At 32.0% G+C, this 13,576-nt stretch overlaps 1 protein-coding gene across 1 annotated transcript in view; it reads right to left on the bottom strand.

Annotated features, from left to right (window-relative positions):
* The window catches only part of LOC124369885 (protein wntless), a 34,029-nt gene that overhangs the window by 845 nt on the left and 19,608 nt on the right, over positions 1 to 13,576 (bottom strand). The window contains exons 9-12 of the mRNA XM_046828025.1: positions 10,332 to 10,490; positions 7,462 to 7,689; positions 5,693 to 5,843; positions 2,724 to 2,834 (exon numbers count right to left, since the gene is read on the bottom strand). Of these exons, the coding sequence (XP_046683981.1) occupies positions 2,731 to 2,834; positions 5,693 to 5,843; positions 7,462 to 7,689; positions 10,332 to 10,490 (642 nt within the window). The 3' untranslated portion in view covers positions 2,724 to 2,730. The remainder of the gene's footprint in view (positions 1 to 2,723; positions 2,835 to 5,692; positions 5,844 to 7,461; positions 7,690 to 10,331; positions 10,491 to 13,576) is intronic.

Below are 13,576 nucleotides of genomic sequence, written 5' to 3'. Positions count from 1 at the left end.
ATTGCTCGAGTGCCAGTCTGTACCTGACAGCAATTTTCGTCCATCAGTGTACTTGTGTTGTCTGTTCGGAAAGATCGGATTTGGATTTGCGAAGTTTTTTAAAGTTATTGAGAGCATTTTTGGGCTATGATTTTAAAGTCGGTTTGTCTCAAGAGGAGTTTGTTGAACTCCTTAAAGTTACCTTTGGTTCTGAAGCACTATCCTGTCCAACTGCTTTAGGTCATATTCGGAATTTCGAAAGACGGTAATTCGCTTGATGATGAACCTTCAGGAAGACTACATTCCATTGTCACTTAAAAAATATTGATAGGGTGCATGCTATGATCTAAGAGTACAGACAAAGTTCTTATTTAATGATTGAAGCTTCCCTCGGGATTGAATCCGCAGTAGTGTGAATAGTTTTGCATGACTCTTTAAAAGTCAGGTAAATTATTTATTTATGAGAACCTTAATATTTTACAGGTGAGCAAAAGGCTGACCGTATGAGAATCAGCTAGCAGACCCTTCAATTGCTTAATAATAGTGGTCATCGGGTTATTTCCAAAATTGAGAAGAGAGTTGTGCTTGAGTGCTTTAAGACAAGCCAGCACCCAGAAACAACAATCGGTGAAGAAAGTAATGTACGCTGTTTTCTTCAGGAGTACAGGACTGGTGGAGGCTATTAAGCTGGAGGGTCAAAGAACTGTAACAGCAAGTTCATACACTGAACAATGTTTTCTAGTAGTTCTTCAGGGCTTGAACATTAAAGGTTTAACTTTGCCCACGATAATGCTCTTTCTCACACTGCTGCAAACATTTTGAAGTTTTTAGCCGGAAATGGCATCAAAACGATGGAGCACTCCCCTTATTCATTCGATCTTGCTGTGTGGCTTTCAATCTGAAGAAATATTTGTGTGGTCGTCGCTTTTCTTCGGAAGCAGAAATTGATAGTGAAATTTATAAGTATTTTAACTCTGCTTTGATAATTGAGTGACTGGGTGCTTCCAACATCTGTAAAATCTGACTTCAAACTGCATTGATGCTGGAGGTGATTACTCTGGATATGCCTTTGATTTGGTAAGACTAGCACAACTTTACATGTCGCTCCATGGGATTTGGCTGAGCATTAGCGCATATTTTTATACAGGTCAACTATCCCAATATATAATAATAATAAAACATCATATTAAAGTAACTAGGTATGAAGACTTTTATTATTTAAACATGATATGAGACCCAATTTAATTAACAAAAATGTGAATGTATTATCTGGCAAGATTTCGAAAAAAAGTGTTATATGCTGACTTTAAATTTTACATGAAACTTCATTTTGTACTTTGGTATTAATAGAGGCCACTCTGTCTCTATATACTACTTTTTATTATGCAATATAAGTAGGTTTAGATTAGGTTATTATCAATATTTTACGGACATGCGTACTTATCATAAATAGAAAAAGTTAAAAGTTAACCCAATACAATGAGCACTCTTGTGATCTGAGCTTGAATTTAGGTACATCTCAAGGAATCTTTTTCTTCTTTTGTGAAAAGTGCATATTGGTGCCGGCACCGAAGTCTGCACTGGTAGCCAAGGGCATTTCTAATCAGTACATTTCCTATGTCAGATCACATTATGTACGATATGGCATATGATCTGAGGTCAGTACTGATCAGAATTGCCCCTGACCATCAATGCGGGCTGCAGTAGCGAAAAAAAAAAAAAAAAAAAAAAAAAAAAAAAAAAAAAAAAACATGCCTCGAGATAGTACCCAAATTCAAGCTCAGATCACTTGAGTGCTTGTAAAGGTTAACTTGAACTTTGGTACTACTAGTAACATATTTATGATAACTTAATCTAAACCAATTTATACTGCATAACACAAAGTAGTAGATAGGGACAGAGTGGTCTCTGTACAATACCAAAGTATTTTTCATTTCTACAAGAATGAGTTTTATAAAACATAATTTTCATACCAATCTCTTTTTTGATTGTCTATCAGTCCGCATGAATTTAATTGGAAAAATGGCTGAAAAAAGCTTTTATTCTGTTTATGATTACCTGACACGTAATATTAACTCATTCATTTTTTCAATGTTTTTAACTTAGTTATAGGATTTTAAATATTGCTTAGTGATTTAATTTTGTTTCTTATAGTTACTGTACCTATTTGATTTAGTATATATCAGAAATTTAATATTTTCCTTCTATTAAAAAGATGCTCTTAATTGTGTATAAAATACGTATACAGTAACATAAATTTGACTTTGTCTACTGCATAATATATAGTTGTACCAAATGATGATAAGAACAAAAGACAATGGAATGCATGAAATGAGACTATGTATAATTTAAACTGTATTCCGATTAAACATTTAAATAGTTTTGCTTTGTTCATTAAAGGCAATATTTGTGAAGGGAAATACAGCCATTTTTTTTCTCTGCAGATCTTCATGATTTCCCTACAGCTTCTGATTTGCAATTAAAAGTATAAAAGTTAAGTTTTTATACTTTTTCCAGGTTTTTGGTGCTGTAAAAGTGTCTCATTGTATGGATAGACAGTTGAGTATGTTAAAGTATTGCTCTTAAAATAAACATTTTAATGTAAAATCTAAAATTAAATGTAGTTAAAATAACACTGATACAAAAACAACTGTATCCTACTACTTGGACAGCTGAAAAAGTCATATTATTATAGCAAAAGTACCAATGCTCTAATCTACAATTAATTACATAGGATCTTATACCTTCAATTTAATCTATAGAAGCCTTGTTCACAAAAGTTGTCAATGCCGAAATTTCACTGGCATCTGTTGGCAGGCGTGAAAACTCGATTTCATCATTTATATTTGATATATCTGAAACAAATTGACGACAGTCAGAATTTACTATGCATTTATTTGCTACTTAAAAACAATATTTTCAGAGTAAAAAAATCCGCCTGGGTATTAAAATAAATAACAAATAGATTATCTATAACACTTCTATTTATAATAAATCTGTCTATGTATATTTCAAATAGAGGTGTGCACACAAGTTTCCACATTACTTACAATTTCTTGAGTTAATTTTAGTATAACAATTCTTAGATACTGGTTAAAGCACAAGGATTAACCTATTTATAGAAACTTTGTTCCTAATTTTAACTAAGTGTGTAAGAAGTTCAAAATTTCCGAATTTCTGTACAGTGAAGATTCAGATTAAAATAACTTTACTACTAAGTTCAACTACATTTACTTCAATATAAATTGGCTCACTTATTTGACCTTAGCTCATCCGATATTCCGTTACATCTGCTGTCACGTTGACAGTCTTTTTTTTTTTAAATACAAGGCATGCATCCAATGAGATATCACAACTCAATAGTATATATAATGTAGTTATAGTATTTTTAAATGGTAATTTGTACTGGATTGATTATTAAAACTTGAATTAAGATTCTAACCAAATTTGTCATATAAAAATAACTTATATTAAAAAGAGTAGTTCCTTTGTTTAAAAATTATATTTAATAATAATATATAAAATTATAAATTTGTATTCTTCCATCTTATATAACATGAATTTTTCATAATGTCAAAAGAATGTTTAAGAAAATATTTCTTACTATTTGATACTTTTGCTTATCCGATATATCACAGCCATCTGTTTATGATGGATAAGCTAGACTCTATTATATACACCTTGGGCTCTAAGGGTTTTGACAAATTTGACCACAAACTTAAATTAACACTAATTCAACAACAAAAAGCATATTAAAGTATACCACATATTGTGTCAAGTATGCCAATTCTCAGTGTCATAAAAGTAGTAACTGATAATAGTGTATATTGTTTGATTGCCGGCCATCAAAACTGTGTAGGATGGTCGAGTATATTCCTACCATTATAAGATGCATGAAGTGTAATATTGCAGAAGGAATAAAGATATTTTCATTTCATTTTGTTTTTATCTACATGAAATATTGATGTTAAATTGTACCTACTTTACATTATCGTTTTCCCTAATCCTATATTTTTGAATTTTAATGAGGTAATGAACTGGAAATACTTATTATCAACCATAATGGCAAGTGTACTTAAAAATAACCTAGACTGGGAATATTATAGCCAAAACAGCACTAAATTATAGCTTTTATTTAGTTACTTTTTAATGCGTTGATCAGCATTTCAACACTGTCGCTGCTAAGCTGTCACTTTCTAGTACTCAAGGTGATTTGGTGCACCATTTTATGCATATTAACAGCAGAACAGGCCAAAAATCCAAACAAAATACAATAGGGACTTCAGTAATTAATAAGCTGAACAATTTATGTGTACTCGTAGGTAGCACACCAAGTCAGCTGAAAAGTTACGAGTAATAAGGAGGAAGGAACAGGATTTTTCCAGACATTTGCGATTGTTCGGTGATACAAAAATTCACTACATTTCGAGATCTGCAATCTGATCTCTTCCTCAGGTGAATAATTATTCTTAAATTAACAATTAATTATTCTTATATTTCAACACATAACTACAATCTAGGTAAAAATAAATCCATCATACCACAGCGCTGTGACATGCATATGTTAGAGGAGTCACAACAACCATGTTGTGTGTCAATTCTACGCACACTAACTCTAAAACATGCACTTAATAAAAACAAAACACTAATTATTAAAACTGAACTAAAGAATACAAACCACAATAGGTCTGCACTCACCGACCAACCACAGAGAACTGACCAGAGGCCAGTAGTAAATGGCAAGCGTTACAGCAGAAACAAGATGGAGGGAGTGGGCCTTTTATATTATTGGTTCATTCTAGATGAACTTCTCAAAACCATAGTGACTCCGCATTGGTTTATTACAAATTTCTAATCTGTTTGATACTTAAGGTTTCCTTGTTAGTTTCTGTTTCAGAATTGACAACCAAAGCGACCTAACTTCGACTGATGGTTGAATGATCTGTTGGTCTGCTAATTTAATGTATGAAGCTTCGATTAATTTTCTTTTAAAGAAATGAGGTTTCTGATGTATTATGTTGACTTCATCCCAATTCTTATGATGGTCTTCAAAAACAAACTTCAAACAAAGAATGAATAAGGAAGAACCATTAAAGCTGAGAAATAAACATAATTATTGCACTATTTGAAACAATGCCTTGGATGAACTTTTAGTCCTGGGATGGCACAGCTAATAATTTTGTGAGATATGAAAAAAAAACTTTAAAAAACTACCTTAAATTACCTTAGATGTAAAGTGACAGAATGAATCAGAACAGGGAAAAACTAAGAAGAGGCAATGTTGAAACCTCGCACACACAATACAAACAAAACACTTGACGCTACCCTACTTCTGATCAATTTATAAACTGTAAGCTGTCTAGTCTCTGATATGCCTAAAACCAAAAGGTTCATTGTTCATTGTGTCTTAATTCCAATCCAAGAATCTGGAACTCTGTAAGGTATGTAATAATGACTAGTTAGTTCTTTGGGTTCTAGTACAAGATGCCAACTCCAACGTAATATATAGTACTGTGTGTGTAATATTCTTGATGAAGAGTTGTTCAATAGAAAAGGTTTATAAAACCATTCTTTAGAACAAGTATTCATTTTATCAGTGTTTTAAAATGGATATTTTGTATTTGATAATCTAAGAGGAGGGGTCAGTTTTAAGTGATGTTCCCTAAATTTAAGGTTATAAGATACAGCTATATAAGACAACAAAGCTTAGTACCATGTTCGGAGGGCCATTGTTTGTGAGACGGTGCGTACAGGACGATGAGTGCAAAGATGTAAATATTCCACATTCCATAAACCCCAGTGAAGAAAGCCGAAGTGTACTCCAAGTCCAGATCTTCATCCCACTTCCACCTTCCTTCTGAAACCTGACGCAAACAATTAAGTTAAACATTAATTATTATTATTATGGAGCATTAGTAAAATAAAAATAGTTTCTAAATATTGTAATTTCTCTGACAATAATAATCTTAGTATTTATTCCTAAAAAAATCAAATTTCTTATTTGAAAATAGGAAGTAAATATTACTTTACAGCCACTTTTACTGAATGAATATTGAATAGAAGTGCTAATGTAGATGTTATTAACCCTCCGGCTGGCAACGTCGTAAATTACGACTCATTTTTTCCCACCGTGAACTGGCAGAGTCGTAATATACGACTCATTAAACATCGTCTACTAATTACGTCATAATTCCGATAATTACCGCTCGAATCGCATAAAAGTTATATCACTTTAATCGCAAGATCCCAAGCCTTCTAATAATGTATTCACTTATATATATATATATGAATATTTGTTATTTTACTGGCCGCTAAAAGCTCCCAACTACTTCCGCGTGACGCGACTCGGCAACTGTTAGTGCTTGTATATAGTCTTGTTTTTTTTTTCAATTGTAATTTCTTTTGTAAATAAAAGTATTTATAACTATGTATTTTCTTTTTGTGCATAAGTAAGTGAACATTATGCATTTTTAGATTTTTAAATAAAATTAATTTTGAGTTTTTTTTTAATGGCTTAATATAAAAAAGTGTTTTTTGAAAAAAAAAAAGTTTTGAGTTCTGACCGTCAAACATCCACCATTATTTAGGCAAGTCAAATTATAATTATGTTTATATTGTACAACATATTCTGCAGAGTAATTTGATGTATAACACTTTTGTGTTTTCTCCAATAATTAATTGTACAGGATAAAAAATTAAAAACTCTGCCCGAAGCTTCAAAACAGGGTGCCAGTCAAGGCTCAAATGCGCGCCAGCCGGAGGGTTAAGTTTATTACGAATTTTACAGTTAAAACTCATTGTGATAGTTGAGAATATTGAATAATAGGGTTTTTAGAATTAAATGTCTTTTTAATTTTATAGGATGGAAACAATTTGTATTAACCCTGTTTTAACTTGTTATTTATGAAATAAAAAGATAAGGCCAGCAATTATAAACATATTCAAAGAAATTTGAAATAATGAGCTTCAGACAACTGGTAAACATTTTAAAGTTTGTTTTAAAATCACAATAGAGGAAATTAATGAAGAAATGGTGGGTGAACAATCCCACGAATAATGAATCCAACAAAGAAAACTAAAAAAAGCAGGCAAATAGACCAAGTTTAAATGTTATAAATATAAACATTAATTTTATAAATATAGAACATTTATTTTTTTAATTGTTTTTTAGTACAATACTCTTTTCAAACAATGGCTGTTATAATGGTGCAACTTAAGATGTGGTGATATTTGAAATTCTGAGAATAAAATATATTGAAATCTATAAAATTAGATATACTTGTTTCTTAATAATTACTTGAGATAAATTAGTGGTGTAATATGGTAAAGCAGAGCTCTAAGTCAGCTCACTTGGGTATAAAAATTGACATACAGATGATTTGCTGTATCCTGTACATATATAAAATGTTTTCCTCATTAAAACGCATTTAAATTCCTACTTAGGAGTAAGTAAGAGGTGGCATTAGTCAAAACGAACATTACCTCATTGAGGATGAATCCAATGACAGTCATGGCAGCGCAGAGAAGGGTAGCCAACATGAGAAACTTAAATCTGTAGATGATGCCCTCGTAGTGGAGCCGGCGCAGAGAAGACATGGATGGCAGAGAGGCTCGTTTGGCGCTGATGTTGCAGAAAACTTGCCAGATCATGTAAGACAGGAACAGGAAGTACATGCCAGCTGATATACCCGCAAGGATGATGAAAGTCAACTGATATTGAAGTCAAGGAATCTCCAATTTACATCCGGCTGATTTAAAAGTACAATATTAAACAAAACTTAAATAGTAAAAAACTATCAATTAATACTTTACTCAGAGTTTTTCCTCAAATAAATAATACATAAATGATAAAGATTTCATTCCATTTCTTGTGTAATATTACACTTGGAGATTTTTGGCTATTTGTATTGCCAACTACAAGAAATATTTTCCAGTAGTCCTCTCACTCTCTTTCCAGCCTTAATGTATCATTAGGAATGTACCAACTTTACCAAGAACTTTGTGTCTCACCAACCCCATAGTGAACATATTTTTTTAATTTCAGAACGATTGAACCCAAAATTGTAATCCTCGTGAGTCTTTCCCAAGGCTAGATAATGTTTAGTACTGCCTTAAAAATATATCTGGTGTATTAAAATGTATTCTTTTTTTAAATTATGTTTTAACTAATGTTGATTGAAAAAAAACAACATTTAAAAACATTGACAAAATAACATTATTTGCGTGAATTTCAATTTATTTGGAATAAGTGAGGGATCTGAAGTAAATTCATGATCCTGTAACACTTTTTTATCAGCACATACACAAAAAAGCAAATGTAATTCAATTACATAAATTAAAATAGAAAAGCTATTTATAGTAGTAAAAGAAACACATGATTATGTTATTTCTTCCAAAGCCAATAAAAATTATGGCAACCACTGACTGCCATACACCACAAACTAGACTATATAGACATAGATGGACTAAACTGCCGGCATAGATGCCATGACACTTTCACTGGTGACGAGTGGCCTTAAACTGTCAATTCACATCACAATCCTCTACCCTCTTTTTCACCAAGATGGCGCTGTCCAATATCCTTGAACTTGATCACAAAAAAATTAGATGTACATAATTTTTTTAAATTTTTTGCATTTTGCTCAAAATGCTTTTACATATCCCGCATTTTTCCCATACATAGTAAATTTAAGTACAACTCCCACATGCTGCACATCCTTTAGTTAGTAGGACTATCAATTTCTTAATAGGATTTCAATCTGGATGCACACAGAACATACAAGAAGTTGGAGAATGTTGTCAAACTTAAAGATGAGTAAGCCTATTCTTTATTAAATTTCTTCTGTTTTACGCTCTTTTCCCGATAAACCAGCTGTCTCATACATTCGCTCAACATTAGGCCGAGTTTGTTTCAGTCTATAACATGACATTCGTTGGCATCATTTAGATCTATGTGAGTAATATAATCATAGAAAAATAGCATTCTTTATTAAGCGATTAATAATTACTAAATAATCAGAAGTTTTATCACAAAGCTAGGTCCAGTTGAGGCATGAGTCAACAACACCACGTGGCTTCATGTTATATTTCATGTAATAAAGTATTTTATTAAAAAAATAAATCATTATAATTAGTAATAATATGGCTACACAAGTATAACTAAGTGAACAAAATTTGGAACTAAGGGTACATCCTCATTTGTACCCGGACCTAAATGTGTTAAACATATCAATAATTGTTTCCACAGGGATTTTAGCATGTCCATACTTAAGCAACTTTTAGACACACCAAATTTAATACCAAATTCTCAGTCTATTTATACTATTGCTCATGTAACTATTATTTGTGTCATACCAAACATCACAAGCTGACGCCGTTAACCCATTGGGACCACACATGAACTGGTTACGTACTGAGCGGTCTGGGATGAATGCCAAGCTACGAGCTGATTACTTAGTAACACCATGTTTCGAAATCTGCAATCTGATCTCTTCTTCAGATAAATGACCACAGTAATGCATGACTACAACCTAGGTTAAAGTAAACAAAACATACCAGAGCTTTTTATTTTAACCTAGGTTCTAGTCATACATTAGTTTAGTCATTTACCTAAAGAACAGGTTCAGTTAGATAGGTCAGATATATATATATATATATATATATATATATATATATATATATATATATATAGAAGAATCACGAATATATTTATGTAATTTTATATTAGTAAAAGTAGAAAAAATCTGACAATGATTTTTACATAAATAAAACTTTTCATGTATATATCTAAAATAATAAGGTTAAAATATTTTAATTATGATATAATATGAGAGAACATATCTTTATGAATAAAGCAGTATGCAATATGATGGGGTACGTTTAACACAATATTTTATGAATTTAAAAAATATCCCTTGCATAGACATAAAAAAAGGCCTTGCCAGTATAGAAGTTCACCATTGCCATTTCTAAGGATAAAGTTAGTTAGAAAGTAACTAAAAAATAATTAAAATGTTTGTTTTCAAAAATGTATATAAAAATATTTACAAAACTAAATTTTTTTTAAAGTGTATACTTTTATTACAAATATACTATTTAGTATATCAAATGAAGATATTACTGTAAAATCTGTGGTAAAAAATGTTTGCTCTACCTTTTATGGATTATGTTTTAGAAAGCTTTAACCAAATCTTACATAGTCTTATAGTCTTAAATTTTTGCCCAATCTAATTGCTGCTACCAGTAAATACATACTTCCTACATGGGCCTAAATAAATACTTCCTCAATGGGCTAAGGATCATAATTATCATCTGAAATGACAAACAACATATAATACGTTTGTAAAAGATACAGCCAAGTGAGTTCCAACATCAGTGACCCAAATGGAGTAGAAGGGGTTGCGCAACTGGGCTCCTCTCTCGCACACATCGAACACAAAGAGTGACACACAACCAATAGCAACACCGCTCAGATGCTTCCAGTAGCCTCGTAGGTGGTTCTTCTGAGACTCCTAAAAATATAAACACTTCCTTTAAGCGCATTCATCCTGTTGTTAATTAATTGTCATCTGAGGTTACGGACAGTATTCATTGACTACATGCGTCCACGTTCTTCTGCAGCTAGGTTGGTAACTCTTACTTCTTTATTCACATAATTGAGTTTCAACATATTTTACAGGCAGTAATACAAATTATATTCAAGCCTATAGAGAAAGAAGGTTTGAACTAAAAGTGCCTACTTTGGGATTCTATCCCCTTTTTTTCAACTATATTTTTGCTCACTTGGCCAAGTTGTGCCTTTCTTAGATATCTTTAATTCAGCTCAATTTTTATTAGCACAATATATTTTACATCAGCTACAAATTGCAATATAAAAATAAGTGTTTTGTCATTCAATAAAAAAATAAAACTATATGTTGGCATCTAAAAACTCTTATACACTATATGTTCTAACTAACACTAAACTTTTTACGGTGGCTAGAAAACAATTTCTATTTAAATTAATAATACAAGTGGATTTCTTAATAATACAATACATTTTAATTTCTCATAAATAAGAGATGCCTATCTATTAGGGTTAAATTATGAGCTGGAACTTTAAGTTTATTATTATTACAAGTCTCATATGGAATTTCAAATCTAAATTTGTCAAACAGATGCTCATTGATTATCGGCAAATATAAAAAAATTTGAACACAGGGCATGGTTAAACTACCCAACTGTTTAAATAAAGATAGCTGGTATGTCTACTCGTAATATTACAAATCAAATGAAAATAAAAAAGATCTTTATTACGATTTCTTTAAGAAATGTACATTGGTTAAATTAAATAAGTTGCACAGTAGACTAGTTGAAGACTTTCCACCCAATGTACCAGGGTTTTCTGCAATATTGTGTGGTGTGGTGTGCTGGAAGATAGTACTCTGTTGCTCCCTAAGTGTTGTAGGAATTGATATTTTCCCCTCTTGTGAACTTTCTCTGGTCTGTGTAGACAACTACTGTGTAAATGTAAAACGCAACAACAGTCATAATCCTCAGTGATTATAGGCAGTGACCCACTCTCTCTCTACGACCCTCTGTTGGAGTGAAGTTAGCCAATACCCTGATAGCCTTTTTCTGGAGAATCAGTATTCCATCAAGGTTCTGCTGTGATGCCTACCCATATAACCAGGCCATATCTTATGTGTTATCTGGTGAACCCACCAGTGCATGATATGAACGTTTTGCAGCCTCTTGCCCAGCTATCCACTTAACTACAAAAGTTCCAGATTCAAGTTTTTTGCTTAGAATAATTTTGGATGGTTTTCTACTAAGATCTTGGTAACCTTGCTTTCCACATTGACTCTGCAACCCATAGTGGACAGACAACTGGCATGCTCTCTAATGGTTGAGAAAGACTACAGTGCAATAGAAAATTTCTAAACATGTTTTATTGTATGGGAAGGAATTTTTGAAGGTAAGCCTGCTGACTCTCTTTATAATAGATTGAGATGAGTTATAAGCTTATAGAAGATCTAGATTTTGTTCACTGAGATCCCTTCTGAATGACCAATCCTATTTTTAACCTTGATCCCTTCATTTTGCACATTGCAAAGTTCACCTATTTGGTCAGATATTCCACCTTGTGCGATAGTGGAAATGATATTGTCCTCAGATAAATTAGTACAGATGTAAATTAGTGATGATAAATTAGTCAATTGATGTTACAGAGATACTGGTTAATTTTGTAGCTGGAAGAGGAGCCGCCTGATGCCAATTGTTGATAGTTCTTTCTCAAACAGGATATTGTCAAGGTTTGCTGTCAATCGATTAAAATTAACATCACCCATTACAACGGTTTTCTTATATCTGCCTGATGTTTAGAAAGAATTGCTGATAAGCTCTCTACAGCTTGTCTGATGTTTCCTCCTGGTGATCAATAGAGGTAAAGTAGATTGAAGGAGCATTGTTTGTGCCAGTTCCTATCCTGGCAGCCCCACAAAGGAGTTATATGTCAAGATTTTTTATGTCCAACATTTACATTAATATCTGCTGTTTTGCCGGTGTAGACCCCTCCTAGTTTGTGTTATTCTCTACTAAAATCTGTTATTAACTTGTACACATTAACTTTCATTAAGAGCAAAGTTTCTGAGCTTAACCCGTGTTCAGTCAGTATTAGTATTGTTGGCTGGAGGCTGCTTAAGAGATGATGTTTAAAATAGTTCTTATAACTGACTTTTGTGCTTTAAAAATAAAGGCCAACCTTTTGGAAAAACCCCACGCAAAGTTTGGATTACCTAGTACTGTGTATGTGTTAGTGGTGAATAAATTCAGTTTTCCAGAGTAGATTAAGCTCAGAGAAATGCCATGTTATTGTTTTAAAGACAAAGTTGACCATGAAAACTTCCAATTTTTGATTCAGTACACTTGTAAGCCATATAGTTCATTCAAACATGCTAATTATTTTAAATAAAGGCAAATATTATTTTTACAGAAGTATGAAAGCACTGCTGTTGCTCATTTGTGCCCAAAAATTGTTTTGAGTAAAGATGGCATAAGGTCAGGTTTCTACATGGTAAAAAGATCAGGCTTACCTTTACTAAATTATGAAAGTTTTTTACTTTTTCAACTTTTTATTGAACCCTAAGTCCATGTGCAGTTACTAGATCTCTTCAATCATTTTGTGAAAAGTCAAATCCTTAGCACGGTTTTGTATTTCTTGTAATTCACACTCTGGTATTTTGACATTGATTCTCATGGTCTCTAAATCATGTAGTTTCTTCTCCAACTGGATGATAAATTATCCAGTAAAAGTTACATCCATCAAATACTAATGAAAAAGTTTTTAAGTGCTACGGATTATTAAAAATGTGATATTGCTGAGTAGAATACAAACTTAAAATTTCTTGTATATTGCCTTCAAAAAATACATTTTGGGAAAATATTTTCAAAAAACTTTAAACAGATGTATACATAAAGATATACACTAACTATTGTAAAGTTTAATATAGAATAATCTTCCTTACCATTAAGACCATTTAGCATGCTAGTCTCATTTTACTCAAGACTTAAATTACCTCTCTACAGGAATAGATATAGGATTCTTGTCAATTTGATG

This window comes from Homalodisca vitripennis, chromosome X (assembly GCF_021130785.1).
Source record: "Homalodisca vitripennis isolate AUS2020 chromosome X, UT_GWSS_2.1, whole genome shotgun sequence".
Taxonomy (NCBI): Eukaryota; Metazoa; Arthropoda; class Insecta; order Hemiptera; family Cicadellidae; genus Homalodisca; species Homalodisca vitripennis.
The sequence above is the reverse complement of the archived record's forward strand: the minus strand, read 5'-3'. Positions and strand labels throughout refer to the sequence as shown.